The sequence below is a fragment of the Pipistrellus kuhlii genome, unplaced genomic scaffold (assembly GCF_014108245.1).
Source record: "Pipistrellus kuhlii isolate mPipKuh1 unplaced genomic scaffold, mPipKuh1.p scaffold_m20_p_21, whole genome shotgun sequence".
In the NCBI taxonomy this organism is placed as follows: Eukaryota; Metazoa; Chordata; class Mammalia; order Chiroptera; family Vespertilionidae; genus Pipistrellus; species Pipistrellus kuhlii.
In genome coordinates this window covers 3,473,465-3,501,285 of record NW_023425520.1, presented here as the reverse complement: position 1 = coordinate 3,501,285, position 27,821 = coordinate 3,473,465, and the positions used below count along the sequence as shown (strand labels likewise).

Sequence of the window (27,821 nt, the reverse complement as noted above, 5' to 3'; positions counted from 1 at the left end):
AGGCCTGGGGAGTGGAATGTGAAGAATGGTCAGCCCTCCTTTTTTTTTTTTTTTTTTTTTTTTTTCTGAAACAAAATCGAAAGTCCCTTCCTACGGCCTGGCCAGGAGGAGCTTGGGGCCGGGGCAGACTGACACCCTGGGAGCCGAGCTGAGAAGGGCCACCTCCCCACCCTCTGCAAGGCCTTGAACCTGCGACCTCCCACTGGGCTCAGTGAGTCTGTGTTGTGTGTGGAGGGTGGGGGGACACACTACAGCGGTCTCCCCCAGGGCCTGCCACACCGCTGGGGCCCATGCCAGGGTGGGGTCCAGGAGGCGGCCCCGAGGCCCAGGCCTGGGTGATGCATCTGCCCGTCCAGCGTGGGCACCGATGCCTGTTGGTCCTGGGGACCTCCTGGGGGGGCTCCGGCTTCCCTCCCGCCCTCCACCCCAGCCCCATTTTGGGATTAGGAAGGGGAGGGGACGGCGGGAAGGCTGAGGAGGGACGGCGGCCACCCCGTGTCCCCTCCCGTCTACGTGAGGGGCTGAGGCCTGCGAGTGCGCTTGGTCCGGCGAGTGGGGGCGGAGCCCACGAACTCGAACTGCTTCTGCCGCTGCACCTGGTTGGGGAAGGGCAGCTGGCCCTCGTACAGGCGCTTGATGAAGTGGGCCTCCCGCTGGTTCTGGCGGCTGCGGGAGGCCTGGCGGGGCCGGCCCTGCCGCGTGAAGGCCATGAACCAGCCCTCGTGCCGGGCGTTCTGGAAGGCCGTGTAGTTGTTCTCCAGCACGATCTCCGTGAACACGCAGTCCTTGCTCTTCCCGCTGGGCTGCCGGGGAGAGAAGGAGAGGAGGGACGTCTGTCCACCCACCCGTCCTGGCGGCTCTGCCTCCTGGGCCTCATAAGAGTGGGCAAGAGCGGGACAGTCCCGATTCTTCACAATTTGTCCCGTGTCCCAAGGCCCTTTTTTTTTTTAAATAGTGTGTATATATATATATATATATATATATATATATTATTGATTTTTTACAGAGAGGAAGAGGGAAGGATAGAGAGTTAGAAACATCGATGAGAGAAAATCATCGATCAGCTGCTTCCTGCACACCCCCCACTGGGGATGTGCCCGCAACCAAGGTACATGCCCTTGACCGGAATCAAACCCAGGACCCCCCAGTCCGCAGGACAACGCTCTATCCACTGAGCCAACCCGGTTTCAGCGAGATGGGGACTTTTTTTAAAAGGCCTTGGGACACCGAACAAATTGTTAAAAATTGGGACTGTCACGCCCAAAGCGGGACGTCTGGTCACCTTAGACCTCGGAGGGCTGGGACCCCTAGGGTTTCTGCCTGGGGAGGGGGTGCCCTGGCTGGGGAGGCCACGCGGGGTGGGAGGGGCAAGCTGGGCCTGGAGTCAGACCAGCACTGAAAGGCAGGCCTGCCATTGGGACGTTGTGCATCTTAGCCAGGCATCCAGCCCCGCAGAGCTTCAGGTGACCAAGAGGAGGCGTAAAGATCTAGGGCCAGTGGTCAGCAAACCCCTTAGTCAACAGAGCCAGATATCAACAGGACAACGATGGACATTTCCTTGGAGAGCCAATTCTTTTAAACGTAAACTACTTCGAACGCCACTTCTTCCAAATAGACTCGCCCAGGCCGTGGTGTTTTGTGGAAGAGCCACACTCAAGGGGCCAAAGAGCCGCATGTGGCTCGAGAGCTGCGGCTTGCCGACCACCACGGATCTAGGAGCTTGTGCGGTTTCCTGCTCCACCAGCCGGTGTTCGTACACAAAAGCAGCCCTGGGTGGGTGTGTGGCGTTGCTGGGCAGGGGGGAAGGGGGCGCTGTTCTCTGATGAAAAGAAGGGCAGACAGTTATGGACACCAACTGTGTGGAGAGCCATCCAGGCAGCCCTGGGACTCTCCAGATAACCCTGATGCTGTGCCCGTTTTGTTTTTTTTTTTACAGACAAGTAGCCTGAGGCCTGACAAAAATAAACATTTTTGTGGGAACAGCCAGAACCGGAAGCCAGGATTGACCGGTGCTAAAGATATGGAGTTCTGCAGAAACCGGTTTGGCTCAGTGGATAGAGCGTCGGCCTGCAGACTGAAAGGTCCTGGGTTCCATTTCCGGTCAAGGGCATGTACCTTAGTTGCGGGCACATCCCCTGGAGGGGGTGTGCAAGAGGCAGCTGATTGATGATTCTCTCCCATTGATGATTCTCTCCCATTGATGTTTCTAACTCTCTATCCCTCTCTCTTCTTTGTAAAAAATCAATAAAGTATATATTTAAAAAAAAAGAAGAAAAGAAATGGAGTTCTCCTGCTCAGCGGTGCTGGACCTGCCACTGCACCGTAGGTTATACTGGCAGGCGGTTCCGCTAGACAGCTACACTCACACACACACACTAGCAGGGGGTCCGCGTGCCTCTCGCTGGCTGGGTCCATGGACCTTGGGGGAGCATCTGGCCCTGTCTGAATGCCCACTTCCAACCCCACGGAGCACTGACCCCGCCACACAGGGGCGGCAGCATTATGGAGGTGCTGAAGTTCTTACTGAGGGATGCTGGGAAATGCCCATGAGTCTGAGCGAGGGCCCTGCAGACAAGTCAGTGTGCTCAGAGCGCTGGTCAGTCCGGAGGGACTCACGGACACGACGAACACAGAGTGGCCGTGGTGGGTGGGAGCGGGAGAGTCATGTCCCTGGTCCACCTGCCTCGGGGATGCTGGTGGCCCTGGCCCCCCACCCCCCAGGAGGAGCCAGAAACGTGTCCGCGCCGTCCTCCGGCCTCACCTTCCCGATGAGCTTGCCCCTCTTGTTCATGCAGATGTACTTCTCGCTCTCGGCCCCCTTGATGCGCACCCGGCTCCCGAAGGTGTCCGTCTCCACGATGAGCTTGGCTGCCGAGAGAGAGAGAGAGAGAGAGAGAGAGAGAGAGAGAGAGAGAGAGAGAGAGAGAGAGAGGCTTCTGTCTATGAGGCTTGCAAGCCCAGGCGGTGAGAGCCTCCTTCCACCCCCCTCCCCCACCTCAAACAACCTGACCTCTGAACTCTGGTGGGGAGCATGGGGAGGCCCTGAACCAAGCTCTGGGCTGAGCCAGGTGGAGCTGGCCGGGGGTAACGGGCGGCCTCAGGCCAGGGCTGGGTCTCACCGAACTTGTTGCCGTCCTCGGCGGTGGCGGAGATGCGACGCCCGGTCACCTGCACGTGCTTGCCGCTGGTCCGGCTGTAGAGCTGGTACTCGCGGATCTGCCGCCGGCTCAGCTGGTCGGTCATGGCGCCCTGGTCCCTCACGTACTGGTTAAAATTAGGAGACGGGTGATTCTCCCCCTTTGCGGTTACCAAGGGAAAAATAGTGTCAATTTGCTTTGGGTGACACCACCACCAGTCCATCCAGGGGAGAGGGGCACAGAGGTGGGGGGGCAGGCCCTTGGTCCTGCGAGGGCGAGGTGCAGGCTGAAGGGGGCATGGAGCCAGGGGGCGAGCCAGCCATGACCTCTGGGCTCCCTGCCAGCCTGCAGAGAGGCGTGCGGGGTGCCCAGGCTTGAGGACTCCTGGTGACAGGCTGCAGGCTTGGGGTTGTGACTCTGAAAGCTAGGCCTTCGGTTCCGTATCTGACCCCCACATTCTGAGGAGGAGGTGCACAGGCCACACAGCGAATGAGAGACAGCCCTGTCCTGCCTCTCGCATGGAGCTTGTCGCCCCTCCAGAACTCGGGGGCGTTGGCTCGGTTACCGGGACAGCCAGGCTTCCCTCCATCCTCCCCGCCAGCCTTGAAGGACCCCACCCCGGCAAACTCGCACGCACGCATGTGCACACACGCGCATGTGCACGCACAGCTGGTCTGTTAGGGTCCCCAGCGAGCATTGTAGGGGCTGTCAGGTCCTTGTCTCTAGCTCTGCAGGCCCCTGGAAGCATTTCATAGTAGCGTGTGGGGCCCTGAGCCAGGCCTGCTCCCCTGCCTCTCCCCTGGGTGCTCAGGGCCCTCAGAGAAGCTAGACCCCCTTCCAGTCTTCCTCCCTCCTGCGTGGGGGAGGCACCTCCTGCAAGGAGGGAGGCCAAGGAGCTGTGAAGGTGCTGTCAGCATGGTCCAAGGGCCGCCACTACCAGGCACCTGCCTGAGGCACAGTGGAACAGAGGCTGGTGGGCATCGTGGCATCATGGCCAGCCATGCCGCCACCACCCGCCCCTCCAGGAGGAGGGAGGGGCTCTTCCACCCACACAGCCTGTAAACAAAGGCAGGAGAGTACCTGGTCTCTCCTTAGCCATCTGCAGCACTGAGCCTCAGCACTGAGCCCCAGCACTGAGCCCCAGCACTGAGCCCCAGCACTGAGCCCCAGCACTGAATTCCAGCACTGAACCCCAGCACTGAGCTCCAGCACTGAGCCCCAGCACTGAGCCCCAGCACTGAGCCCAGCACTGAGCCCCAGCACTGAGCCCAAGAGACCAGGTGCAGCCTGACTGCACGCCCAGCTGCTGCAGCGGCCTCAGGGCCAGCACTGAGCTGAACCACTTCTCTCCACCTGGACCCGTGGCCTTGCTGGGACAGGCTTTCCGGCCCCCAGTCCCTAAGGCCAGCCCTCTGGGCAGAGCTAGGCCCGGACCAGCATGTGTCAGGGCCCTCTCTCCTGGAGGAAGCGGAGGGAGTGCTGGCTTTGAGGAAGGGGAGGCAGGGAGCAGCCTGAGCTGACAGTGTAACCTGCTGGGGGTTAACCCTTCGAGTGTCACTGCTCATTTCCAACCTCAGCGGCCCGCCCGCCCCAAGGGCCTCCCCAGAGAAACCTGAGGGCTGAGTTTGGGGTGGGAGGCCTGCCTCTCTGCCAGGAGGCGGGGTCTGGCTGGCCCAGGACCCTTGGTGGGGTCCGCCCGCCCCCAGCCCCAGCCGCCTGGCCCGGGTTCAGGCCCTCCGCCCTTCTTGGCCGGCAGCCTCCTCCTGGCCCGCTGTTCCAGGTCAGAAGCAGAGCGGCCCCCCCAGGGCCCCCTCCGCTCCGCATCCCCCTTCGAGCCCTGCACAAAAGCAGCCCCACGCCCCCCCACAGCCCACAGCCCACAAGTCGCTCTCCCCGCGGGACCTGGCCTGTCCCTTTCATGTTCCCGCTGTGGGGGACCTCCCCTCCCAGGCCCGCAGACAGCTGCTTGTCAGCCGGCCCCTCAAGCATGGCTGTGGTCCGGCCTGCGCGCCCCCGCCTCCAGGGGGGTGAGGGGGCACTTCAAGGGGGAAAGGACCGCTTTGCCACCTTCCCCGGACCCTGAATGGGGCCTCCGCCAGGCCATAAACGGGCCGCCGCACCATTGTGCTAATTCCCCTGCCAGAACAGGTCGGGCCCACCCCCGCCCCCGCCCGCCGGCCGGGCTGGGGGCTTTCTTCGCGCTCTCCCTGGACGTGTGAAGCAAAAGGCCTGGAACGGGGGCCCGGGCGAAAGTGGGAAGGAAAAGGGGGGTGTCTCCTCTCCCTCCCACCCCCCCACTGCTTCAAAGGCAGCCTCTCTCCCTCCCAGAGGAAAAAAAAGGCATTACCTTCAGAAACAGTCCCCACGGGAGAGGAAGAGGAGCGGCCTCTGGCCTGGGAAAGCGGGCGCGCGCGTTCTGGCCCAGTGCATTTTAATAGCCGCGCCGCGATGGAGGATCACAAAAAGGGACCAGGCCGGGCTGCAGCTGGGCAGGGGGAGGTGGGCACAGGGGCAGGCCTGGGTGGGGGGACTGGAGAGGCAAACGCTGGATCTCGTCTCAGACGACCTTTCTGGGGTTTGACCTCATTGTGTCTGGAGTCACCCGCCCTGGCCGGGCACGCTGCTCCCAGAACCCCCCAGGACGGCACCCCCCGCCCCCCGCCTGCCCCCCGCAGGACACCTGTGCTGGTGGGAGTGCGGTCAGCAGTGGCACACACAGGTGGCTTTGCATGGAGACCTGTTCTCTCAGGTACAAGCCTCCCTGGAGCCATCACCTCCGCCCTCTCCCAGCCCCTCCCTCGGGGCTCCATCCGTCAGGCTGTGAGGCGGCTGCGCGGAGCCTGGGGATGACCCGGTATGGAGGGATGGAGGGATGGAGAAGGAGGCAGACACTCGGGGGAGCAGGGAGGGTCGCGGGGAAAGAACACAGCGAAAAACCTCCGTCGGTCCCCAAATCTGCGGTCGCCCCTCTTCCTACTCCCCTTGGGGGCTGGACCCCCTCACACCCCAGAGAGAGGCCAGAACCTGCCCCCGTGGGAAGAAAGGGGGCCGCCCCTCCCCCTCCGGTGGGTGGGCCGCACAGGGAGAAGCTCCCCGGGCAGGGCGCCTACCTGGGTTTGACAGCAGAGGATCAGCAGCTGCAGGCACCTGTGTGGGGACACGGGGCAGACCCAGGTGTGGGTGCCGCAGCCAGCCAGGGCACCCGGGGCGCCCGCGCCCGCCCCCGCCCCACCCGCCCGTCCGTGTGGGAGTCCTGTCTGCTGCCAGAGGCCGGGGAGGGCACGGAGCTCCCGCCCGTCCGTCCGTCCGTCGGGAGGGGAAGGGCCGGCACTTACAGGGTGAGGTTGGGCAGCAGGCGGGCGGCTTCCATCGCCGGAGGAGATGTTTCGTGGGGCCGTGACCCCCCTGCCCCCAGACTCGGGAGGAGATGCGGGCAGTCCCCAGGGTAGAGCCCCAGAGAAGCCAAGGTCTCTCCAAGCCACAGTTTTCAGGGGGGAGAGGAGGAGAGACAGGGGAAGGGAGGAGAGAGGGGAGGAGGAGGGGGAGGGGGAGGGGGAGGAGGGCGTAATTGGGAGACTGAGGTGTGATGTGTCCACCTTCCCGGCCAGTGAGACTGCGAAGCAGCCGCCGCTGGGGCTGCCAACCTCCGGGGCTCCCCGGGCAGAGGATGGGGCTGCTGGAGCCTCCTCAATAGGAAGGAGGCTGGCCCTGGGGGCTCCGACCCCAGCGGAGTGCCCCTCCTCCCCTCTGTGGCCATGGCCAGCTTCTCCCGCCCGCCCTCCCGCCCGGGTTTGGTGCCCACTCCCCCGGGTGAGCAGCGGGTATCTGTCTGAGGCGGTGGGGACGGGAGCTCCCGGGAGCAGCCTCAGAGGGGGAGCCTCCCTGCAGGGCAGGGGCGGGGGAGGGGGGTCAGGACTGCGCTGCCTCTGCCCGGCTCCTGGCCCCCCTCCCTGCTGTCTGGCCACGGAAGAAAGGGTGGCGTCCCGACTGGCAGCAATGAGTGGGTGCAACAGCTTGGGGCCAGGGGTGGGGAGGAAGGGGCAGCTGGGGCTGGGGAGGACCCCCATGGAGTCCCGAGAGCTGGCCTGAGGGGGGGGATGAAGAACTGGCTGCTGGGCGTGGGCAGCTTCTTCTGAGAGATGGGGACTGTGGGGCCTGGGTGTTGCAGGACCCAAAGAGATACCTAGTGGGCATCAGGAGGCCCGTCACTCGCCACCCCCTAGGGCAGCAGCCAGTCCTGGAGCCCCTGGGAGGGAGCCCGCAGCCATGTCACACGCCCGCTGGCCTCACACCACTCCGTCAGGCTGCCGCTGCCCCATTCTGCAGATGAGGAGACAGGTTCGCTGGTCGGCCATCAGCTCAGAACGACCAGCCAGTGAATGGGGACCAGGTTTCCCAAGTTCACTCTGTGTCTGCATCTCTGCCGGGACCCCACACTCAGGGCCCCGCCCAGCCCAGCGCGCCCCAATAGCCAGTCTCCCTGTTCCTCCCACAGGAGGTGGGGGTGGGGGGCTGGTCCTGGGGGAGCCCCTCCTTCACTCACACTCAGCGTGGCTCCCTGGGGGTCGGTGTGCCCCAGGCCGGGAAGAGGAGGGAAAGCTGGGGGCGGGTTTATTTACCTGAAGAGATGAGTGGGAGGGCAGAGCTCTCACCTCCAGGCCTTCTCACCTTCCCCAGCCACGTCAATCCACAAGGCCGTCTGCCATCCCTGCCCCCAGGCAACAGGGACCCTCCGCCCCGTCCCCCCAGCCCCAGGGAGCCCACCGGCCTGAGCTGGCCTGGGGAGGGTGGTGGAGCCCCAGCCCCCATAGCTGGCCGAGCCCAGGGCTGGAATATAATGGGAAGACGTTAAAACTAGAAAGGCTCGCAGAAACCGGTTTGGCTCAGTGGCTAGAGCGTCGGCCTGTGGACTGGAAGGTCCCAGGTTCAATTCCAGTCAAGGGCATGTACCCTGGTTGCAGGCACATCCCCAGTAGGAGTTGTGCAAGAGGCAGCTGATCGATGATTCTCTCTCATCGATGTTTCTAACTCTCTATCCCTCTCCTTTCCTCTCTGTAAAAATTCAATAAAATATAAAAATAAAAAATAAAGAGAATGGGGGGAGGGGAAAGAGACTCTCTTATGTGGTCCAGACTCAGTGTGCCTCAACTTTGCCTGACTTTCTCCCTTGACCAGAGGAAGCCGGGAGGAGGGAGAAAGGGCAGGGTCATTAACATTTGGGGGGGGGGCAGCAGGAGGTGACAGGGGAGGTGAGAAGCAGCCTGGGCTGCACAGTGGTTCATCCTCACTCCCCAGTGACAAGTTCGAGCCCCCCAGCTGGGGTGTCTCACACCTGTTGGTCCCAGCAGCCCCGCTGGTGCAGACACAGGGCACGGAGCCCACCTGCAGACCCGCCTCAGCCTCCTGCTTGGACCCAGCCCACGCTTTTCCTGCGGAGACCCCGAGGAGCTAGGGCTGCGGGCGGGGCGGGGGGGGGGGCCCTCAGCAGTGCAGGCAGACCCCATCTTTGCTCGGTGACCCCTACTGCCCGCCCCACGGGAAAGTCAAGTTAGCTGCAGGGCAGCTGTTGAGTGCCCTTGTGCCCAGGCCCGGCGCGGAGCTCGAGGACTGGGGAGAGGTCCCTGCGTGCTGGGTGCCCCCCTCCTGGGGCCGCAGTGTCACAGGCATTCGGGCTCAGTGCTGGCTCCTGCTCCCAGTTGATGAGACTTCTTTATGTTTATTTTTTCTTATTTTATTTAAAAAATATATATTTTATTGATTTTTTTACAGAGAGGAAGGGAAAGGGATAGAGAGCTAGAAACATGGATGAAAGAGAAACATCGACCAGCTGCCTCCTGCACACCCCGTATCGGGGATGTGCCCGCAACCAAGGCACATGCCCTTGTCCAGAATCGAACCCAGGACCCTTCAGTCCTTCGACCGACGCTCTATCCACCGAGCCAAACCGGTTTCGGCTTTATTTTTATTTAAAAAATATATATATATTTTATTGATTTTTTTTTTTTTTTTTTTTTTCAGAGAGGAAGGGAGAGGGAGAGTCAGAAACATCGATGAGAGAGAAACATCGATCAGCTGCCTCCTGCACTCCCCCTACTGGGGATGTGCCCTCAACCAAGGTACGTGTCCTTGACCTGAATCGAATCTGGGACCCTTGCGACCACTGAGCCAAACGGGTCAGGGAGTTTATGAGACGTTTGAGCGAGCGCCGGGTGCTGCCTGCCCCTGCCTCGCATTCACAGGGTGGCTAACGACAGGGGCTCTGGGCCAGACCACCTGGGATGAATCCTGGCTCCTCCGCCAGCGGTGTGACCTTGGGCCATGTTGCTGAACCGCCTGGTGCCGCACTCTGGGCACCTGAGGATGGAGCTAATTGCACCCACCCCCAGGCAGGGCTGTGAGGACTAAAGGAGTGAGGCCTGTAAGACAGGGTCATCGCCCCAATCACATCCTTCTCCTTTCTGGCCAGATCTCCACGCCTGCTCTGCCGCAGGCTCTTCGCACTCCCTGTTCCTGCTCCCGGAACTGTCCTGCCAGCTCCTCCGTGGCTGGCCGGCCCCTTCCTGCCCACTGCTCCCTCTCAGCAGCCTCAGATCTCCTCACTCAGCACTCCTCCACCCTGGACAGCAGCCCGTTCCGCTTCCTCCAGCGCACTTGAAAGTGATTGAAATTAAGTTGTTGGCTTTTTAAAATTTTTTTAATTTAAATGCTTTATTGTTGAAGTATTGCATAAGTCTCCTTCCCCCCATTGACCTCTCCCCAGCCATTCCCACCCCCAGCACGTGCCCTCACGCCCTGCTGTCTGTGCCCAGGGGTGATGCTCTGTTGTTGGCTTTTGTCCCCCCGGGGCTGGAGGGTACTCGAAGGCGAGGACTTTGTCTTGTCCGCCCGGCATCCCCCGGGCAGGGAGCCGTGGAAAATGCCAGCTGCCCACCTGGAGCCGGACCCGAACTGCTGTGCTGTTCCATTCTGATTGACCTGAGGCCTGCGGCCCCCTTCTCCTATGGGGGCCGGTGCTCCCGTCAGCCAGCCTGTGGGGTGCAGACGGCAAGCAGCAGAAGGCCAGCCTGCCCTCTGCCACCTCGGGAGAATGGCAGAGCCATGTGGAGGCCCAGGCTGGGGCGCTGGCCTTCTGTGCAGGTGTCCACAGCCCTCCTCTGGGACCCAGATCTGGGGGTCCTTGGAGACAGCAGGACCGGCCCCCCCATCAGCGCACTGCAGGCCTGGCCAGCGGAGGTGCTGGGAGGGGCAGGGGAGGTACTGGGAGGGGCAGGGGGCAGCCCAGCAGGGGCCCTATAAGTATAACCCGCGTCAGGGACCATCTGCCTGTCACATGGATGACCTGGCTGCCAGGTGGCTCTGCGGGCCTGGGAGAGGGCGGGAGGCCAGAGCCACGCAGGGCCACCCACCCCTTGGCAATCCCCCGTCGGTCTCAGCTCCGAGAGCTGCCTGGGGAGCCCAGCATCGGGGCTGACAGGGCTCACCGGTCCACCTCCCGTAGGAGACACTGGACAGCTGCCCTGAAGCCTCCGGCTCTAGCCGAGATGTTTCCTCGAAGGGACAGGCCTCTGGGCTCCTGCCCGGCACAGACCGTCCCGCAAGTGAGCAGGACACACGCCTGGGAGAAGCACCAGCTTGTGTCTCGAGGTCCCCAGAGATGCTCACCCTCGGGCTGGTCCCACCGGCTGCCTCATGCCACGAGCCGCAGGCAGTTCTGTCCCCAGAAAACGGGGCCTGCCCAAAGGGAGTGTGGGCGCAGGAGGACCCACAGCAGTGCTGGCTCCCACCCTCAGCCCAGGGGCAGAGGTCAAAGCTGGGTAAGGGGCTGAGACACTGGCTTCTCCCCGGCAAAGATGGGCGGTGAGAGGTGCCAGGATAAGAGAGGGAGATGACGGAGCAGAGCTGGCAGGGCCTGGCGCCCAGGGCGGATGGGGTGGCACACGCCGCCCTCTGCTGGGCACAAGGGCTCACTGCAGCCGGCAAAGGCAGTGCTCCTTGGAAGAGACGCAGACACACAAGGTCTTGGCAAAGCAAACTTTATTGTGTCCCTGAGGTTGGGGCTCTTCCCTCCAGGTCCTGCTGAATCCGGAGAGTTGGGGTGAGGGGCTCTTGTGTTCCCCCCAACAGCTCCATCACATCCAGACTCAGGTTGAGGGCCGGGAGGGATATTCCCTGGGCCCAGGGGGCAGCTCAGGGAGGCCCACGGTGCACGGTGGCCTGGCAGGCCCTCCCCGATCACGGGGGCATGCACTCCTGGCTTCTCATTTCTTGGGCACCGGCTTTTTTCCCTTGGGTGTGTATCTGGCCTGTGGAGAGAAGGCAGGGCTCCAGGTCCTGGCACCTTCCCAGAGACACCCCCCCCCCCCCCCGCCTCCCCCAAGGAGGACCAGCCCTTCTTTCTTTACCATCGCCCCTCTCAGGACCAGCCCTTCAGATGCACTCACCTTGTTCACAGGGCTCTTGCCTTTAAGGCTGGCTCTGCAATGGGAGGGAGGGGGGATGAGGAGCAGGAGGTGGGTGAGAGAGAGAGAGCGCAGCCTGTGCCTAGCCCGGCCCTCCCCATGCCTCAAGGCTGAGCAGGAAGCAGGGGCTGTGCCTGGATTTCTCCTCTCCACCTGCCACCTGCCGGGAGCCACTCTGATTCCCTTTTTATTTATGTATTTTTAACAAAGATGCTTTTTCGTAGGCTTCCGTCTGCTCTCTTTCCTGTATTTATTACAAACGTGCCCTTTTCATGATAAAAGTGATCATGTTGCACAAAATAGCACATGAAGAAGAGAATAAACTGCTTATGCTGTTTCCCTCCCACCAATATTAACATTTCGGTGTATTCCCTCTTGGGTTTTTTTTGTTTTGTTTGTTTTCCCTCCTTAACATACTAGTATGTGCAATACAATGAACAGGATTTAATATCCCGCTCTTGTGGATTCTATCAACGCGTCCCGGGTTGCGATCTTCACAGGCACAGGCAGCGGCCACTGAGCAAACGCTCCGCTCCCACCCGTGGCTCAGCCAGCAGCGGGGGGCTTCTCGGCGCACACAGTGCTCCCCGGGCCCTTGGACAGGCATTGCCACGAGGGGCATTAGGCCAGATTATAAGCACGGTTTCGCGCTTCTCAAAAAGGGCGTGCTGCCGAAACCGGTTTGGCTCAATGGATAGAGCGCTGGCCTGTGGACTGAAGGGTCCCAGGTTCGATTCCAGTCAAGGGCATGTACCTTGGTTGCGGGCATATCCTCAGTAGGGGGTGTGCAAGAGGCAGCTGATCGATGACTCTCTCTCATCGGTGTTTCTAACTCTCTATCTCTCTCTCCCTTCCTCTCTGTACAAAATCAATAAAAATATATTTAAAAAAAAAGAAAAGAAAAAGTGGCTGAAACCGGTTTGGCTCAGTGGATAGGTCCCAGGTTCAATTCTGATCAAGGGCATGTACCTTGGTTGCGAGCACATCCCCTGTTGAGGAGGTTTGCAAGAGGCAGCTGATCCATGATTCTCTCTCATTGATGTTTCTAACTCTTTATCCCTCTCTCTTCCTCTCTGTAAAAAATCAATAAAATATATTAAAAAAAAAAAAAAAGGTTGTGCCAACCTATTGCGGCAAGACACCGCATACCTGGGTACCTGTCCACATGCACATGCGTGTGCACAGCAGGCACAGATGCCCTTTCTGGCACTGAATACTTCACCCAAAGGGTTCGTCTAAGTGCAGATAGGAAAGAATTACCTGACCGCCTCATCTTCTTTTTCCACTTTCTTTTTCTGGGAACCAAACACAAGCGTCATTGGAGGGTGAGGGCGAGGGCCTGAGCAGACCCCACTGCGCCCCCACCTCCTGAACCCTGAGCCCCGGGGGGCCTGGCCAGGGTCCCCTCCCTCACCTTGGCAATGCTGGCCTGCTTCTGGGACGAAAGCCTCTTGCCTTGTTTGACAGGGGAGTCCTCCAGGGTCACATCTTGATCATCATCGTCGTCATCGTCGTCATCTTCCTCCTCTGACTGATCCTCCTCCTCCCCCTCCTCCTCCTCCCAGGAGACTTCAGGAATCTCTGCTCACAGGAGAGAAGAGGTGCCTGGGGGGTCCCCGTGGAGCACCCGCCTGGCCTCCTTGACAGAGTGGAGGCGAGGAGGTGGGGGGAGCGGACTGGACAGCTCAGAGGGCCCATCAGAGGGTAGTGGAAGGAGACAGGAGGCAAGGGAGGGCGAGCTGGGCTCTGCCTGGGGGCAGGGAGGTGGGGGGATTTACCTGGGAGGGGAGGGAGGGAAAGGGGGGGAGGAACCGGAGCAGCAGCTAAGGACTTCAGGCCTTATCCGCAGGAAGTGGACACTGCCAGGGTTTGGGGACAGGAGAGCACCCCGAGGACAGAGGCACAGCTGGACAGAGACGAGGCCAGGGAGAGGCTATGGCAAGAGTCAACCGCACGGCGACCTGCTGGCCGTGCGACTGCCACAGCTACGTGCTTCACTCGGAGCGAACACTTAAAAAATACGTATTTGTACTGCGTTCAGAGAAGAAGGGAGAGGGAGAGAGAGAGATGGGAACATCCACGATGAGAGAGAATCATGGATGGGCTGCCTTTTGCGCGCCCCCTTCTGGGGATGGACACCAGCCTGGAATCGGATGGTGACCTCCGGGCACACAGGCTGACACTGGCCGGGCTACGCGAACATTGTAAGTGCGTGCCAGTCCCGGGCCCCATGCCAATGCCTTTCCTGAACATCCAATCCATTCTGCACGGCTCCTCCCTGAAGATACAGGCCTCCGCTCGTGTTCGAGGCCAGGGGCCGCGGAGGGACGGTGAGCGAGGTGGAGGAGGCCTGGGGGTAGAACCGGGCCTGTGGCCCTCCCGCCCAGGCTACTGGCCTCTGTGCTGCCTTTGGGGACTTCCTCTAATCCCTCAGGAGCCTTCGGTGTTGGGGTGTTTGTTATGTCCCTGTGCACCCTCTGACCTTCCCTGAGTCCGAGCTCAGACTCACCGTAGCATTCCTGGCCGCTGAGGAACACGGGTCCCAAGCCCGCCCGGAGCTGGAAAGTGACCGGAGGAGAGAGCTCCAGGCCCATCGTGACCTGCAGGCGGAGGGATGGGGGGCGGGGGCAAGAGCAGAGAAGACAGGGTCACTCGGGCACCACCAGGCTGGGGGCTGGCCTCCTGCAGAAACACTCAGTTTATCCCCCAAGCCCCAACCACGACACGTCACTGTGCTTGGCCCCTCCACCTTTCTGCCCAGGCGGACTCTGGCAGAGAAGAATGCGAATCTGACCAACTCATTCTTGCTAAGACCACAGGTGAGCTTCCAACCTCAGGGGCAGCAGTTAGTAGAGAAATCTTACTGCTTCAGACTAAACTGTGTCTCCCAAAGACTTACGTTGAAGCCCTAACCCCCATGTGATGGTGTCCGCATGAGGCCTTTGGGAGGTGATTAGGGTGAGATGGGGTCATGGGAGTCATCATGGGATTAGTGCCCCTTTAAGATGAGACTAGAGAGCTCCTCCCACCCCCACCACCGTCCCAGGTGGGACAGAGGAGGCACTGTGCAGAAGCTGGGACCTGACCATTCTGGCACCCTGATCCCATGATAGACTATAAGCAGATGCAAATCTGCATGTGCAGTGGGACTTTTGTCTTATCAGTAACGTGGGGAATATGCATATGAATGAAGGTTGGAAAAGATTAAGTGCTGATCATAATTTTCAGTGGGAAGAACAGCATATTTAAAAAAAATATTTTCCCAGACATCCGAAGTTTCTACCAGGTGGCAGGCCTGCAGGAAGCATTGCATCTCCTTCATTCCACACCCATGGAGGAGGTGCCGTTACTTTATGGAGGAAATTGAGGCCGAGAGTGAGTCACTTAGAGCTTCTGGTTCAGACAGGGAGCAAATAAGCAAGAACAAACTCTGCAGCACAAACACCTGGAAAGGCTAAGTGAAATGTAACCCCACATTTTCTCTGCGTGGCTAAATGTAAGAAGAAAGAGGGTCCCCAGGCATCAGACGTGAGGCAGCCTGTGCAGGCACTGCTGCAGCAGCTGAAGGAAATGCACGGGAGGTAACACGCATGTGTGGATGGGGGCCCACTGTACAGAGGCCAGCACCCTCGAAGGGCTGCATCTCAGTAAAAAGCCCCAGCATGAGGCCCGAGGGGAGGGGACTAAAGAACCCCAAACCAACAGCTAGGAACTACACACCACCAGAAGAAGATGACGGGATTAAGCAGCACAACTTGGTAGTCACAAAATAGTTGTGGGGATGTAAAGTACAGCATAGGGACAAGAGTCAATCCCATATAATAAAAGGCTAATATGCAAATCAACTGAATGGTAGAACGACCAGTTGCTATGATGCACACTGACCACCAGGGCACAGAAGCTCAATGCAGGAGCTGCCCCCTGGTGGTCAGTGCACTCCCACAGTGGGAGTGCTGCTCAGCCAGAAGCTGGGCTCAAGGATGGCGAACACTGCAATGGCGGTGGGAGCCTCTCCTGCCTCCTCAACAATGCTAAGGATGTCCGACTGCCGGCTTAGGCCCGCTTAGCCATCAGTCAGACGTCTCCTGAGGGACCCCCGAGTGCACGGATTTCATGCACCAGGCCTCTAGTGATGTAATAACTACGTATGATGCCAGGTGGGTACTTGGAATGTTGCAGGGACCACTTTGTAAAGTATAGGATTGTCTAACCACTACGCTATATAAATTGAAATGAAAACAAAATAATCTTAAATGTCAACTATAACTAAAAAATAAAATTTAAATTTGAAAAACGGGCCATTTTGGAGAGTTACTCAATTTTTCTGGGTCTCCCCCAGGTATATAGGAGATATGCATGTTACTAAACTTCAGTTAAAAAAAAAAAAAAAAGAAAGAAAAGAATAAGAAACTGCACACCACCACAGAAAGGCAACAAGGAAATGTTGGCTGGGATAGAGTAACATCCCAGGATGCACCTGTTGCTAGTCTGCAGTCTGGATTTGCCTGGTGTGGACAGCCACGCTGAGAAACCCACCTAAAATCCCGGGCTTGTGATGTCCCTGGATTTTAGGTGGGGCAAATGGCAGACGCAAAAACAAAACAGCTTTCCATTCTTTTTTACCCAGAATTTTTTAGAGAAAGCAAAACCCTGAAGATAGTTCACCATCTAAAATTACAAAACAGCCCTGGCCAGTGTGGCTCAGTTGGTTGAGCATCGATTGCCCTCCTGTTCACCGAAAGGTCTGTGGTTGGATTTCAGGTCAGGGTACAGGCCCGGTTTGCGGGTGGATCCCTGGTAGGGGGCATGCAGACTATTAATGCTTCTCTTTCTCTCCTTCTCCATTCCTCTCTAAAAAAAATTTAATAAAACATTAAAAAAAAGAAAAAAAAGAAACCACCTTCTTTAAAAAAAACACACAAATTTCAAATAATATAAGAAGCAATCCTGCATCAGCAGAAGGAAACAAAATGACTGCACAGGAGCACAAGCAGGGGCCTGAGGTAGGAGAATAACAATCCAGACTTCCAGGAAGTAAGGCTGATAGAAACCAAATAAATGTGAAAACAGGAATCAGAAACCTAATGACGATATATTGTGAAAAATAAAAAAAGAACCAAATGCAGTTTTTATACATGAAAAAATATAAGCATTTAAATAAACTGAACAAATGTTTAAAAAGCAGAATAAACCAGCTGAAGCAAATTACCCAGAATGCATCACAGAGAGATAGACTAACAAAGTCTGAAAGAGAAGCTGAGACATGGAGGACAGGACGAGAAGACCCATCATGCATCTGATCAGACTAAAGGGCTGGAGAGAATGGATTCAATATTTAAAATGAAGAGAAACCAAGATGGCGGCATAGGTAAATGCCTAACTGCAGCCTCACACAACAATTTCAAAAAAATACAACTAAAATACAAAATGGACATTACCCAGAACTATAGGAAAGTTGACTGAGTGAAAATTCTACAACTAGAAGGAAAGAAAAAACCAGAAGGAAAATCAGAGAAGCTGTAAAAGCCTAAGGTATGGAGACACGGTGTGTGCAGGGAGAGGACTGAGCCGGAGAGGAGGGGGAGGCTGAGTGGCTGGCTGGCATTCCTTAGCGGGAAGGAGAGAAAAGCTCTGGATTGTGCTGAATCCCAGTTCTGACAGCACTGAACCCCAGTTCTGGGCGAGACCCTGGGGACCTAAGCTCATATGGAGGGAGTCTGGGCTATAAGGTGGAAATTCAGGGGAGCGGCGAAAGGCAGTCCTGGAGGTGCGCACGTTGTGTGCAGAGGACGGACTGTTGACTGTGTCGCTTGATTGTCCTAGTGGGAAGGAGACAAAAGCTCCAGATTGCTCTGAGCCCCACTTCCAACCCTACTTCCAACTGCACTGAACCCCAGTTCCGGGCTCATTGGGGGAGAGACTAGACTGTTTGGTAGCGGGCGAAACTCGAGGGCACCTTTCTCTCAGAGGTGCTTACCGAAGGACCCTGAGGAACACTGAGACTCAGGAACCTCATAGGGCGAGGCTGATGGAAATCCAAGGCTGTAGGCTCCACCCTGAAACTCCGCCTCACCCAAGCTGAGCACAGAGGCTTTTGCAATTTTCCAAGACTAGTCTAATAAGGCTGTTTCCTGGCATAGACACAGCTGATCCTCACAGCTAATTGGCCTGGAGGTCAGTTCCTCCCAGTGATACCACAACAATCAAGACTTAACTACAATAAGGCTGTACACACAGTCCACAAAAGAGTGCACCAAGAGTGTGCACCTCAGGTAACTGGAAGACTGACCCACTGAACCACATAGGACAACTTAGCACACAAAGCCACCCTACCAACTCAGGAAAGCTGCAAAAATGCCGAGACAAGGAAACAGATCACAAAAAAAAGAAATGGAAGACAAAAAGTGACTGGATATAGAGTTCAAAACCACGCTTATAAGGTTTTTCAAGAATTTCCTGGAAAAGGCCGATAAAATAAATGAGACCTATGAGGATATGAAAAGGGATCAACTAGAAATAAAGAATACATTGTCTGAAGTAAAAAATATTATACAGAGTCCTAAAAACAGAATGGAAGACTGCAAGAATCAAGTCAAAGATTTGGAACATAAAGAGCCAGAGGACACACCTCCCCAGAAGCAAGAAGATAAGAGAATCCAGAAAGTTGAAGATAATGTAAGAAACCTCTGGGACAACTTCAAGTTAACCAACATCAGAATTATGGGGATCCCAGAAGAAGAGAGAGAGCAAGATACCAAAAACATACTGAAAGAAATAGTGACAGAAAACTTCCCCCACCTGGTGAAATAAATAGACTTATAAGTCCAAGAAGCACACAGAACCCCAAACAAAAGGAATCCAAAGAGGACCACACCAAGACACATCATAATTAAAATTCCAAGAGCAAAAGACAAAGAGAGAATATTAAAAGCAGCAAGAGAAAAGCAGGTAGTTACCTATAAAGGAGCACCCCTACAATTGTCAGCTGATTTCTCAACAGAAACCATGCAGGCCAGATGGGAATGGCAAGAAATATTCAAGGTGATGAATAGCAAGAACCTACAGTCAAAAATACTCCACCCAGCAAAGCTATCACTCAGAATCGAAGGCCAGATAAAGAGCTTCACAAATAAAAAAAGCTAAAGGAGTTCATCACTGCCAAACCAGAATTATATGAATTGCTGAAGGGGGTTCTTTAGGAAGAGGAGGAAAATAAAGATAAAAATTATGAACAACAAATATATAACAATCAACAAGTGAATCTAAAAACCAAAGGAATTAAAAAATCTGATAAACAATATTAACTGGTGAATATAATAGAATCAGAAATATGGAAGGGGAGTGGACTGACATTCTTGGGGAAAAGAGGAGTGGGGGGTGTGGGAAGAGACTGAACATAAACTGTGCACCTATGGATGAGGACAATGGGGGGTGGGGAAAGGGAAGAGGGTGAGGTGGGAACCTGATGGAGGGGAGCAATGGAGGGGGGAAAAATGAGGAACATTTGTAATAATATGAACAATAAAGATTTATTTAAAATTTTAAAAAAAGAAAAGAAAAGACAAGTCATAGACTGGGGAGAATATATTTGCGAACCATATATTTTAACAAAGGAATCGTGCTGAGAATACTAAAGAATTAGCAAAACTCCCCACAATCCTAAAGAATTAGCAAAACTCCACAGCAATGAAGCAGACAATCCAATTAGAAAATGTGCTGGCCTGTGAGGAAACCACCTGAGGCTGGAGAAGGAGTTCGCATAGAGTCAGAGAGGGTTCCTGTTTCTAACAGCTGGAGTGGGACATCGTATGACTGCTGGGCCACCTGCTGGGCACTGAGAAGGGTCTTGTCACAGCAGTGGGGATGTGGTAACTAAACTAAACACAGCTCTAGTCCCACCAAACAAAGCTTACAATAAAAACAAGACACAAAAAGATCAAATGGCATTTAAGTAACTTAACTGCATCCCAGAATAAAAACTACAGGTAAAATTCAACAAGGTAACTCTGGGGAGGGAGGGCATGTATGGGAGGGGATGGGCAATGGTATATGTACAAAGATAATAATTTAATTTAAAAATTTTTTTAAAAAATTCAACAAGGTAAAATTTATGTCTAGCATCCAATTAAAATTTGCCAGACATACAAAGAACCAGGAAGCCACCACTCATAATGAAGAAAAAAAAATTCAATCAAAATGATACAAATGGTAGAATTAATAGACAATAAGGTTAAAGTAAGTGTTATGACTATAGTCCATAGGTTTAAGAAACTACAGGTAGATAAATTAGTCATGGGGATGTGAAGTACAGCATAAGGAATATAGTCAATAATATTTAATGGCTGTGTCTGGTGCCAGGTGGGTACTTGAAATATCAGGGGGATTACTTTGTCAAGGACATGATTGTGTAACCACTAGGCATACACCTGAAACTCATATAAAATAATGTTAAATGTGAACTGTAATTGAAAAATAAAATTAAATAAGAGAAACTAGAGGTAAGACTGAAAATCAATGAGACATAAAAGACTCAAAATTTGTAGAGTTGAAAACTATAATATCGGAAGTGAAAATACACGGATGAGGTTAACAGCATATTAGAGACTACAGAAGCATAGAGACTACAGATACATAGACTATCCAAAATGAAATATACTGAGGAAAAATACTTTTAGAAAAATGAACCATACCAACAGACTTTGGGACAATTTTAAGGAGTCAACTATATATGTAATTGGATTTCCCAATGGAGATGTGAGAGAAGGGGTGAACAGGAAAATTAGTTGAAGAAATCATGGGCAAAAAATTTCCAAATATGGTGAAAACAAAAAGCCTACATTATCAAAGGAGCTCAATGAACCTCAAGGCATTTCATAATCAAATTGCTCAAAACTGACAATAAGGAGAAAATCTTAAAAGCAGCCAGAGGTAAAAAGACATTACAGACAGAGCAGTAAAGACAAAGATGCTAATAGATTTCTCCCAATTATGCAAGCTATGTTTGGAGATATCAAGCAATGTTTTTTCAAATGTTGAAAGTTAAAACACTCAACCTGGCCAGTTTGGCCCAGTGGATAGAGCATCAGCCTGTGGACTGAAGGGTCCCAGGTTCAATTCCAGTCAAGGGCACATGCCCGGGTTGCTGGCTCAATCCCCAGTAGGGGGCGTGCAGGAGGCAGCCGATCAATGATTCTCCCTCATCATTGATGTTTCTCTCTCTCTCTCTCTCTCTTTCCCTCCCTCCCTCTCCCTTCCCCTCTGAAATCAATAAATATAAAAATAAAAGTCAGCTGTGAGTTAAAAAAAATAAAGGTCAAGTGAAATAAGGACTTTTCAGATATACAAAAGCTGAAAGCATTCATCACAAGCAGACCTGCATTACAAGAGATGTTTAAGTCCTTCAAGCAGAAGAAAATGATATCAAATGGAAACTTGAATTTACACAAAGAATGAAGAATACTAGAAAAGGTAAATATGTAAATATTTTATTCTAATTCCTAATCTCTTTAAGATATAGACTGTTTAAAGCAAAGATAATAACATTACAACTACAGTGAGGGATTTATAGCATATGTAGAAGCAAGAGTTATTACAATAGTACAAAAAAAGAGAAGTGAGAAATAAAGTACACTGTAGTAAGAAACTCATCATACATGAAATGGTACAATTTATTTTTATTTAATTAAAATAATTTTTTTATTTATTTTAATTAAATAAAAAATTTATATTGTAAACTCTAGAGCAGCCACTAAAAAATAACAAAGCTATGAGGTATCAGCCAACAGCAGAAATGAAAATGTAATCATCAAAAACCATTAATCCAGCCGAGACCAGTTTAGTTCAATGGATAGAGCGTCGGCTTGGGGACTGATGGGACCCGGGTTCGATTCCAGTATAGGGCATGTACCTTGGTTGTGGGCATATCCCCAGTAGGGGGTGTGCAAGAGGCAACTGATCGATGACTCTCTCTCATCGATGTTCCTAACTCTCTCTCTCCCTTCCTCTCTGTACAAAATCAATAAAATATATTTAAAAAAAAACACACAAACAAACAAACAAAAAAAACCCCGTTAATCCAAAAGAAGGCCAGAAAAGAGGAAAAAGAGCACAGGTGGGACAAATAGAAAAAACAAGTAGCAAGATGATAGATTTAAGCCAAATCTTATTGATAATTACAGTAAATATTAATCATTTACATACTCAAATTAAAAGGCAGAGTTTATCACTTTGGATAAAAAAGTAAGAAATACATGGTATCTAGAAAAAAATCTATTTTATACATAAAAATACAGAGGTTAAAAGTAAAATGATAACAAAATAATAAAGGAGGAAAAAAGCCCTGGCCAGTGTGGCTCAGTTGATTGAACGCTGTGCTGTGCACCAAAAGGTTGCTGGTTTGATTCCCAGTCAGGGCACATGCCTGGGTTGTGGGCTCGATCGCCAGTAGCCGGTGTGCAGGGGACAGCTGATTGAGTTGATTGATGTGTTGATTTTTTTCTCCCTCTCTTTCCCTCTCCTTTCCCCTCTTTAAAATCAATAAAAACATATTAAAAAAAAAACAACAAAAACAACAACCCACAACACAGAACAGGAAAAATACCACAGAAACACGAATGAAAAGAGGGGAGGAGCAACTATGTTAGTAATCAGATTAAGTGGATGTTGCAATATCTACTAGAGATAGGGAGGGGCATTCATAATGATGAAGGGCTCAATTAACCAAGAGGATATAGCACCCATATGTGCCTAATAAGAGCTTCAAAATACTTGAAGTAAAAACTAGCAACTGAAAGGATAAACAGACAAACCACAACTCCTGTTGAAGGCTTCAACATTCTCCTCTCAGTATTTAATAGGTCAACCAGACAGATAATAAGACTGGAGAAGACTCCAACAAAACAACCAACCAACTGGATATAATTGACATTTATAGAGCAACACACCCAACAAAACGAGAACACGCCTCCTTCAAGTGTAAGTGAAATATTCAACAAGATAACACACTCTGGGTCGTAAAACAAGTCGCAGCGCAGGTTAGACTGAAATCACATAGAGCATGCTCTCCGACCTTGATGGAATGAAACTAGAAATCAATGAAAAAGTCTTAGAAAAGCCGTATTATTTGGAAAATTTAAAATATACACACTTCTAAATACCGTAGGGAACAATACAATAATTTCAACTGAATAAAAACAAAAACCATACAAAACTTGTGGGATGAATAAAGACTTGAATAGACAGCTCTCCAAAAAAAGATAAAGAAATGACCAATAAGCACATGAAGAGATGCCCAGCATCATGAGTCATCAGGGAAATGCAAATTAAAACCACACAGAGCTACCAGGTCACACCCACTAAGAGGACTAGTCAAGATTACAGACAGTCCTAACCGGTTTGGCTCAGTGGATAGGGCATCGGCCTGCGGACTGAAGGGTCCCAGGTTTGGTTCTGGAACCTTGGTTGGGGACACATCCCCAGTAGGGGGTGTTGCTGGAGGCAGCTGATTTATGTTTCCCTCTCATTGATAGTTTCTCTTTACTCCTCTCCCTTCCTCTCTGTAAAAATTCAATACAACATATTTTTTTAAAAAAATGATTACAGACAATATCAAGTGCTGGGGAGGATGCTAGAATCCTTATACATTGTCAGTAGAATTGTACACAGTGTGACTATTTTGAGAAACTTTTAAGTAGTTCCTCAAAGTGTTATACATAAAACTACCACAGAGGACCCAGCAATTGCACTTCAGGTAAATGCTCAAGAGAAATGAAGGCATATGCTCATTAATAACTCTGCACATGAATGTTGGTAACAGTACTCATAGTAGCCAAAAAATTGAGACAATCCAAGTGTCCATCACCTCCTGGAAGGATGAGTGAAAGGTGCTATATCTGTGCAATGAATAGTCTTTGACAACAAAAGAAATGAAGCACGAATACGGGCTACAATGTGGAAGATTAATATAGTCAATTTACCTTATTTTAAGACTTATTATAAAGAGGCAGCTGATCGATGATTCTCTCTCATCGATGTTTCTAACTCTATCCCTCTCTCTTCATCTCTGTAAAAAATCAATAAAGTATATTTTTTTAAAAAGACATTATAAAACTACAATAATTAAGTCAGGCTATTATTGAAAACGGTAAACATATAAAGCAATGACACAGTAGAGATTAGAATAGATGCAATCATATGTAGTCAATTGACTTTTGACAAAAATGCTAAAATAGTGTTTTTAAAAAATGGTGCTACTGCACTGGATATCATTTGGGGGAGGGGGAGTTACTTTATCCTTATTTCATACCTTACCAAAAAAAAAAAAAAAAAAAAAAAGATCTTGAAATGGATCAGAGACTGAGATATAAGAGCTAAAACAATAGCACTTCTAGAGGAAAACATTTGTGACCTTAGGTAATGATTTCTTAGGACATCAAAGGATGAACCCATAAGAGGGGGAAAAAAAAGTTAGAATGGACTATCCAAATTAAAAACTGTGCTTTTTTTTTTTTAAATATATTTTATTGATTTTTAACAGAGAGAAAGGGAGAGAGATAGAGAGCTAGAAACGTCGATGAGAGAGAAATATCAACCAGCTGCCTCTTGCACACCCCCTACTGGGGATGTGCCTGCAACCAAGGTACATGCCCTTGACTGGACTCGAACCTGGGACCTTTCAGTCCGCAGGCAGACGCTCTACCACTGAGCCAAACCGGCTTCGGCAAAACTTGTGCTTTTTAAAATACACTATTGCAGCCCAGCCAGTTTGGCTCAATAAAATATATTAAAAACAAGAAATAGAGCCCTAGCTGGTTTGGCTCAGAGGGTAGAGCATGGGCCTGTGGACTCAAGGGTCCCAGGTTGGATTCTGGTCAAGGGCATGTACCTTGGTAGGGAGTGTGCAGTAGGCAGCTGATTGATGTTTCTCATCGATGTTTCTAACTCTCTATCCCTCTGTCTTTCTCTCTGTAAAAAATATATTTTTTAAAAAAGAAATAGAAACATCTGAGTAGATCATAAACTTAAATAAATCACAGTGACTTAAAAACAAACCAGTCTCACATAATTCATTTGCTTATTCACTCACTCCTTCACTACAGATGGAGTTCCTGTGGTACACCACGCACTGTTAGGCAGTGTGGATAAGGTAGCACACACAACAGGCCACGTCCTGGCTCTCCTGGAGGTGATGGTTAGGGAGGAAGAACGCACACATGAAGACTGATGCCAGCCGTCGGTTCTATGGGGGGAAAGGGAGGATGGGCTGGGAGGCTGAGGGGATGCTGCCGTGGTCAGGAAAGACCTCTGCGACGAGATGCCCTTCGAAGAAAGACCAGATGGAAGTGGGGGACAGGCGTAGCCCTGGCCCGGAAACAGTAAATGCTAGGACTCTGAGGAGGGGTCCTGGGGAGTTTTCAGGGTGTAGTCAGTGAAGCCAGTGTGGCTGCAGCAGGATCAGGGAGGGGAGAGCAGCGAAAGTGGAGGATGCTGAGGGCCAGAACATAAATCATCTTTAATCTCATTCTCAATGAAATGGGAAGCCAGTGACCAGAGAAGCAACACAGCCTGACTTTGTTTAAGAGAATCTTGCCTGCAGCCATGTATAGAAGAGACCAGAGGCTGGCAAACTTCTGGAAAGGGCTAGATGGTAAATCTTTTAGTTTGTAAACCTCACGGTCTGCGGAGAATACTCAACCCTGCTGTTACTGCATGAAAACAGCCTTGGATAATATGCAAACGAAGGAGGATAGCTGTGTTTAGATAAAACTTGACAAAAACAGGCAGTGGGCTGGATTTGACCTTGTAGTTTGTCAACCCCTGGATCAGACTATAGGGGACCAAAGGCTGAGGCAGGTAGACCAGTGAGCAGTCCCTGCAATAGCGGGAAGCGATGGTCCCCTGGACCAGGTGCAGCAGGGAGGTGGATGTGGTCAGACTGGGGAAGGTGGCTCAGCCTGGGGGTGTTGAGGAGGGAGGCTCTGTCCTGCCTGAGGAGCTGTGCCCTGGGAGAGGATCCGGTTTGGGGCAGGGAGATTATAGATAAAAATTAACAATTTGGATTTAGATTTGTTATGTTTGGGATATCTCTTCCATATCTCCTAAACATACTCAGAGTTGGGTTTACACAAAAACCCAGAGTATTTTCAGAGTATTCACTTTGTATAGATGGTCTTTAAAACCACGGGAACGAATGAGATCTAGGGCGATCTCAGAGGGAGGGGAAAAAGGGAGTTTGAGGGCAGTCTTACAAGGTCAGTCTCCCAGATTTTCAAGGACAGATCATCCTAGTCTGATATCCACTGTTCCCCGCCACGGAAGAGCACACTCCACCCTCATGAGGCCAGCAGGCCTTGATACCCAGATAAGGAATTTATAGGCCAACCTCACTTAGGAGTGTGTACATTTTTTTTTAAAGTCTCACTATATTAACCAAGCAAATCTAGCAGTTTATAATATGATCAAATTGTGTTTTTCTCAGGAATGCAAAGTTTGCTTAATGTTATTCTATTAATGTAACTTACCACTCAACAGATTAGAGAAGAAAAGAACCAAAGATCATTTGAATAGGAAAGTGTTTGATAACCACTCTTGATTAAAAGAAGAAAACCTAATTTTAAACGCAGAGCAGGATGGGATGGGGACTTCCCGAAGCTGACAAAGCGTGTCTACCAAACCTGTCATACTTAACGGAGAGGCGTTAGAAGCATTTCTTTAGAAAGAAATCAAGAAGGAAGCACGGGCATCTACCATTATTGCTTTATCTGATACGATACTTGATACGATACCGGAGGCCCCAACCAGTGTAGTAGGATTTTAAAAAGGGACACAAACACTGCCATTCACAGTGATGTTTTTGTATAGAAAACACTAGATAAGTCATTAGAAATGCGAGAATTTCTAGATACACAATCAATATTTAAGTCATCAGCAGTGTCCGGACACCATCAGTAAACAGAATACGTGATTTGGAAGAGAAGCTAGTTAACCACCACTCCGCAGCTAGTCAAGGGCGGGCTGGGATGGGGTCAGGATGAGCTCAGGCTTTAGTCCTGGGCCACATGCCCTCTCCAGCATGGCCACGCTGTGGCAGGACGCCCACTGCGCAGTGAGCGGAGCAGCAGAGCCCCGGGCGTCAGGCAAGGCTCACCGTGGGCAGGACGGAGGCCTGCAGCGAGGCGATGGGGATGAGCTTGGTCCTCTTCTCCTCCTGGCTTGCTGGGGGCACGATCTCCACGAGGTTCATCTCCCCTTTGACCTTCTCCCCCAGGCAAATCTGAGAGGGCGGACCGCAGCCCCGGGAGGGCAGAGGAGGCAAACCTTGATGCATCTGTAGGGGTCAGACTCCCCGCCTTGGGGTTGGGGAGGGAGGGGGAGCACCCACCGTATTGAGCAACAGCTTACAGTCCTTCCCCTCCTTTTGCGGCTTGAAGGTCCAGGTCCGCTTCTCCTGGTTTAGCTCACAGCCTGGAAGGGAGGAGAGGCAGGGAGTGGGGGGCCCCGTCCTCCGGGCAGTCAGTCCTCGCCCGGCGGCAGACGCGCCAGCATCACCTGCATCCCGTGTGCGCACTCACCCCACAGCACCACTGCCCCGGCCTTGTCCGGGGTGCTGGTGCGGCTGCGCTCCATGGCGCCGGGGGAGCCGGGGGCGCCGGCGGGGCGCTGCGGGGCGGCCCGGGGAGGGGAGGCGCGGGGAGGAGCGGCCCGCACGGGGCCGCACGCGGGGGAAGTGCGCGTCGTGCGCTCCGGGCCCCTGACCCGCCCGGCTGGCCTCGCTGTGGCCCGTCCTCGGCGCGCTCCCTCTGGCTCCGCCGCCGGCCTGATCCCGCCTCGCCCGCTGCCCCCCGCAGCTGTTATGAGGCCCGCGGAGGGCACGGATGGTGCCGAATCAGCCCTAAGGGGGGCCCTTCTCCCCGCCCCGTCGGCCGGCCGTCCTTGGCCCCGTGGCTCCCTCCGGAGCACCTGGAAGCCGGTGAAGACGCACGTGCTGCGGCCCCGCCGGTTCCCCATTGAGGTTCCCCATCCAGCAGGCCGCCCGGCGCCCAGGCGTTTGCACTTGAGGCCGCTCCCAGGTGAGGTGGGTGCTGCGGGGCGGCACTGGGGGGTCTGCAGCGCCTGCTGCCCCGCCTGGAGAGGCTTTGCCCCCGGAGGAAGCCCTGGCGCTCGCGCTTCTGGGTGCTCACCGCTTTCTTCTTGCCTCCCCTTCCCCCGCCCTCCCCCCAAGTGTGGG

At 53.0% G+C, this 27,821-nt stretch overlaps 2 protein-coding genes across 2 annotated transcripts; both read right to left on the bottom strand.

The window, feature by feature from the left end:
* Positions 1 to 202: 202 nt before the first annotated feature.
* Positions 203 to 6,680, bottom strand: FGF17 (fibroblast growth factor 17). Its single transcript, XM_036449991.2, has 5 exons — positions 6,473 to 6,680; positions 6,248 to 6,284; positions 3,120 to 3,264; positions 2,762 to 2,868; positions 203 to 803 (listed from the first exon to the last, which is right to left on the bottom strand). Exons 1-5 carry the CDS (start codon positions 6,505 to 6,507, stop codon positions 510 to 512), a joined length of 618 nt encoding a protein of 205 aa, XP_036305884.1. The 5' UTR covers positions 6,508 to 6,680; the 3' UTR covers positions 203 to 509.
* Positions 6,681 to 11,154: 4,474 nt separating this feature from the next.
* Positions 11,155 to 27,748, bottom strand: NPM2 (nucleophosmin/nucleoplasmin 2). Its single transcript, XM_036450434.2, has 8 exons — positions 27,166 to 27,748; positions 26,976 to 27,058; positions 26,742 to 26,867; positions 14,106 to 14,196; positions 13,011 to 13,177; positions 12,857 to 12,891; positions 11,579 to 11,612; positions 11,155 to 11,440 (listed from the first exon to the last, which is right to left on the bottom strand). The coding sequence occupies exons 1-8, from the start codon at positions 27,599 to 27,601 to the stop codon at positions 11,396 to 11,398; spliced, it is 1,017 nt and encodes a 338-aa protein (XP_036306327.2). The 5' UTR covers positions 27,602 to 27,748; the 3' UTR covers positions 11,155 to 11,395.
* Positions 27,749 to 27,821: the final 73 nt, after the last annotated feature.

Coding starts and splice junctions, on each gene's coding strand:
- NPM2 (XM_036450434.2), bottom strand. CDS start 27,601: ATGGGGAACCGGCGGGGCCGCAGCACGTGCGTCTTCACCGGCTTCCAG. Junction 27,059..27,165: donor CGGGGCAGTGGTGCTGTGGG/GTGAGTGCGCAC, acceptor CCTCCCTTCCAG/GCTGTGAGCTAAACCAGGAG. Junction 11,613..12,856: donor AAAGAAGATGAGGCGGTCAG/GTAATTCTTTCC, acceptor CTCCCATTGCAG/AGCCAGCCTTAAAGGCAAGA.
- FGF17 (XM_036449991.2), bottom strand. CDS start 6,507: ATGGAAGCCGCCCGCCTGCTGCCCAACCTCACCCT. Junction 6,285..6,472: donor CTGCTGCCCAACCTCACCCT/GTAAGTGCCGGC, acceptor GTCCCCACACAG/GTGCCTGCAGCTGCTGATCC. Junction 3,265..6,247: donor TCCTCTGCTGTCAAACCCAG/GTAGGCGCCCTG, acceptor AATTTTAACCAG/TACGTGAGGGACCAGGGCGC.